Source organism: Haliaeetus leucocephalus, unplaced genomic scaffold, assembly GCF_000737465.1.
Source record: "Haliaeetus leucocephalus isolate CR32 unplaced genomic scaffold, Haliaeetus_leucocephalus-4.0 Scaffold311, whole genome shotgun sequence".
NCBI lineage: Eukaryota > Metazoa > Chordata > Aves > Accipitriformes > Accipitridae > Haliaeetus > Haliaeetus leucocephalus.
The window spans coordinates 79,186-83,746 of NW_010972747.1; the positions used below are offsets into that span (position 1 = coordinate 79,186).

A 4,561-nucleotide genomic window follows, 5' to 3' on the forward strand; every position below is an offset into this window, starting at 1 on the left:
CAGCTGCTCCTTGGTGGCAGGGAGCCAGCATTTTGTGACATGGCAGGATCCACCTGTTTTCATGCTGCTCTACGGTTTGCTGACGGCCCTGTCTCCACCCCACCCCATGCCTCCCAGTTCAGCCAGAAGCACGTAGGAACTGGCGGCCCCTGCCGGCTACACACACGGAGGCTGCTGTTTTTGACCACGTCCTACCATGCATGTTTCTGTACTGTTCTGTGATGGGCTTGCTGCCATTTTTGGAAGCCACAATATCCACCTGACCCCAACTCTCGATTCTGCAAGAAGTGCATCTGTTGTTGCGTAAAGTACCAGCGTGAGCAGCAAGGCTGCGATCGAGAGTTTGACTGATGTCAAGCCAGAAGTGGTCTTGGAGCATGGTTTCCAATGACGCCATTGGAGAAACATGTATCCAATTTTTGCCTTTAAACCAAAAGCAAGTAGGTGTGGGCCATCCAAATCCCGGTGTTGCATTATTTTTGCTCCACCTGTGGCAAGACTGGCTTCTGCCTTTTTGAAACCAAGTCGGGCCATGGATTTCTGTCATTTGTCTGTCTCGCAGCTGCCCTGGGAGGAAGACTATAGCCCGAGCTCCCCAGAGACCACCTCTGATACAGAAGAGGGTCTACAAACGGCGGAGGCTTGGATTCAGGCGAGGAGGCAGTTTCGAACTGAGCTGGAAAGCTTAGGGGACATTGAAAAATGGCTGACTCAAAAACCTTCCCTCAGCAATCAAGAAAGGAGGTGCTGGCAAAGAATAAAGGCACACAGAGCAGACAGGAGGGCTGCTGTCAAATCAGCTGTGACTGACAGCCTGGACGTAAGTACAGAAGTGCGTGGGAGATGGCGTCTGCTGTCAAATCAGTAGAGTGACGCTGCTTTATGCCAGCTGATGCCACACTGATGGGCATGGTGATCCTGGATAATGGTGATCTCAGGGTATTTTCTAATCCTTTTCAGCATTCACCACAAAAACGCAGCCAGCCCTGGAAGAAGGGTAGGGTTCCCCTTGTTTGTGCACCATACCCCCAGGCTCTTGGCACGCTGCATGACCTCCTGGACAAAAAGAAGCTGAGCATTGTGGGCATATTCAAGAACGCTGGTATGGACGGGAGGAAGATCAAGAGAGCAGACTTCATTAAAGTCATCAAGGAGGTACATAGGGAACAGAAAAGTAATGAACTGCTGCCACTCTGCCCTATTTTCCTGCATGCCCACCCAGAGCAAGTGGAAGAGCTTCAGCAAGGGGCCTTTTCGCTTGCCTTACTCTGAGAATGGCTCCCACAACCTGTGAAAAGCTGAAGGGCAAAGGGGAGGGGCAGCTGCAGAGATGCACCTGCAGAGTGAGTCCTAGCAGGGAGTGAAGAAACCCGTTGCCTCATAGATTTGGAAGACAGTCATCGTTCAGTAATGTGGCTGCCAGGATCCTGCTGTAGACCCTGAACTGGCACTGAACCTCCCAGTGTTGATACTTGGGTCTTTCTCCCACCAGGCTCCTACATCTCCCCACTGCACTCTCAGTACATGTTCACACAGCATGGCTCACGCTGGGCCTCACTGGAATAACAGCAAAGCTTGCCCCTCCCGCTCTGGGGCAAGCCTTGATCTTTTGGTAATCCCACTGTCATTTTCTGTTTTGGTTGCCAGACCAAAGTTTCCATCAGCGACAAGGATCTGGAGGATGTGGTCATCTTCTTGACTTCGTCAAAACCAGGGAATTTTATAAGCCTTGAAGATCTGATTGACTGTCAAAAGCAGTGGCTGGAAATGAGGAAAGGGCAATCCCAGGATAGCAAAACCGGTGAGAGGAGAGCACTGGGTTGGGAAGGGATCTCTACACACACAGGAAATGCCAAAGGGGGTCCAGAATATGGCTTCTTGAGACCATTGTCCTAGAGCAGAGTGGCCAGAAGGAGAGTTGTAGGGAGAAGCTTAATGATCTGGGGGATGTTCAATATCATAGTCAGCCCAATTGCAGGAGACAGGTTAGCCGATCTTTCAGGTTGGGATCAAAGTCTGAACCCTGTGGTTTAACATCCTGTACTGGATTTTTATTTGTTAGCATTCATCATCCAGCTCACCCAAAGCAGACCCTTTCTCCAGCTGCTGGTGGCAGCTGGAAAACCCCAAAGAGCTTATTCTTTAGTAAGCTCTGTTGGGAGTTCCAACCAGCACAACGTGCCAAACCCCTTTGTCTTAAACATGGATCCGATGTTCCTTTCTCCTATGCTCTAACGTGGCTTCTCTGGGCTTTTTGTTTGTTTGTCTTCTAATCTATCCTAGGTGTAGGTGCTCAGTTCCAGAAAGCCACCTGCAAAACTGCCACTTGTCTACCTTCTTCTGGGGGCACAGCCAAAGGGATGAAGCCTCATGCTCCTACCAAGCCTGAAAGAAAGTTAATACACTTGGAACTTCCACCAGTCAACACCGAGCCAGAACGACGGCATCTGAGCTGTGACGAAATGGAAGAGATTGGAAAAAACTTGAGAGAGAGGAGACGGTGGGAGAAGGTACTGTGTATGAGGCAGGAGAACAAGTGCACCTCCATGCCTTGGTGAATGTGGGGTGGTTTAGAGGACAGTGCAGCAGTAGAGGAAAGGGCAAGGCGTTACCGTGAGTATTAGCTTCTCAGTATTCTCTTGAGCACGTGGTGCCTTGCAGCTGAGGTGCTACAAGCCATCTCAAACAATTCGTTTGGCTTCTGAACACTCTGGTGAGGTAAACATTTTTTCTGGGTAACTGGCAAGAAGGAGGAGGAGGAGAAGTTGAAGCAGGTTCTACGTCTGGGGACGGAGTTGTCTTCTGATCATCTCGTCAACCTGTCCGCCAGACAGGTGATTTGTCCCTTAAGGTGCTGATAAGCACTTTGTCCTGTTCAGTTGTGAGGCTCAGTGCAAGGCGGTCCAATGGAAACATAACAGTGACTCGCTCATTCGCTCACTCCCAAATGTTTTCTTTGGAGCATCTTGGGTTGGATGAACTCTGGCAGAATCCAGAGCTACCTCCTCTTGCCAACATGCTGCGCCACAGTCACCGGCAATGGGGAGAGCCTCTGGCTCCCTGACACAATCAGAAATGAGAAGGTGACTGCAAGGCTTTTTTCATCTGAGGCACCTGTCCCCGGTGTGTTGCTCTTCTACTAAGCTCTCCAGGGAGTATCTGTCTGAGGACCCAGCTCTGGATGGGAACCGAACTCCCAGAGGAGTGCCTGTCCCTGTGATCCCACTGTAGGGTGCCAGCTCCTGTCTGCACATACTTTTGAGATGAATCCCTGCCTGTAGCTTCCCTGAAGGGAATGCAGCAACTCCGGGGCCCCACCGAATGCTAACCGGGACCTGCCCTTTACTTGCAGAACAAAGACAGCCCGATAGAACGGAAAGAAAAGTGCCGGATGGTGAGATCTGGGGATGGCCCCATTGATGAGCACTGTCTGCCGTCAACTGTAGAGGCCGATTTGGGAGAACTGGTTGACCGATACCGTAGGAATGCCGTCACGAGCTATCTGAAGAGCTCCAAGCTGTGCAAAGAGCGCAATGTTCACGTTGCCGAGCCAACGCTGCAGAAAGGTAGAGCAAAGACCAAGAGCCTGATGTGAATGCACTAAATCTGACAAGTTCATGTCTCTTCCCAAGCCCAGAAGCACAACTAATGTCAGGGGGCACTGCTGATAGAGCGTGTTTGCAGCCCTCAGAGGGCCATGGCAGATGCTGCCAGTTGGGGTCAGCAATATCATCAGCAGGGCCAGAGCAGGGCTGAGATATCAAACGGTTCTGCAGATCAGCCAGGGCCCTCTCCCGTTGCCCCTGGAACGGTAGCCAGGTTCAGCCGAGAGTGCAGCTCACGAAGCAAGTTTGTGGTGATGGGGCACGTCCAAGGTCAAGCCAGGAAGTCAGACCAGGGTCTGGATCAGTGGGTTCATAGCCAGGAACAGGCACGGCTGTGGCTGAGCTGCAGACTGCTACGCCTACAACATCTAAGCTGAAACGGGGCTTATGATCCCAGGGTGAGGCATGACTGTTTTCTCTCTGCACTTTGCCAACAGCCCTGCTGCATCCAGGAGACAAGATCATCAAGGAAGGAGAAGACGTAAGGAAGATCAGGCAGCCTGGAGGATACTACAGCACAGGACGTGCTGATGCTTCATCACGTGGGAGCACCTCCAGATCAGGAACTGCATCTGGAAGCCAGGCCAAGGAGGCAGAAAATAGGTTTGTTCAAAGAGGGCTGAAGATCAGTTCCCTCCTGCTGTGTACCACCCCTCTGTGCTCAGTCCCCACGGCGTCAGAGGCAGTACCGAGGTATTGGAGTGAGCCATTAGGATGCCGCAAGGCAGCGAGCAACAGCGAAGGGGCAGATCCTCTTCTCAGCTACATGGCCACTCCCGCGTTTTAGCTAAGTCATTGGGTTGCAGTGGTGCTGGTGAACAGTTTGTGGTGCCTGGCAGGAACCTTGCAGACTAGCTGGGACTAGCTCTGTGCTCTGAACCACAGAGGTGGCAAAACTTCTCCTCAGACTGAGCCAACGCTTGTCTGAAATCCCCTCAGAGAACGTTTATTCTTGT

At 51.7% G+C, this 4,561-nt stretch overlaps 1 protein-coding gene across 1 annotated transcript; it reads left to right on the forward strand.

Annotated features, from left to right (window-relative positions):
• The first annotated feature begins 6 nt into the window (after positions 1-6).
• LOC104834113 (EF-hand calcium-binding domain-containing protein 12-like) lies at positions 7-4,555 on the forward strand. The gene is made up of 7 exons (XM_010571225.1): positions 7-440; positions 563-820; positions 961-1,155; positions 1,648-1,801; positions 2,284-2,510; positions 3,353-3,566; positions 4,043-4,555. Exons 1-7 carry the CDS (start codon positions 351-353, stop codon positions 4,390-4,392), a joined length of 1,488 nt encoding a protein of 495 aa, XP_010569527.1. The 5' UTR covers positions 7-350; the 3' UTR covers positions 4,393-4,555.
• Positions 4,556-4,561: the final 6 nt, after the last annotated feature.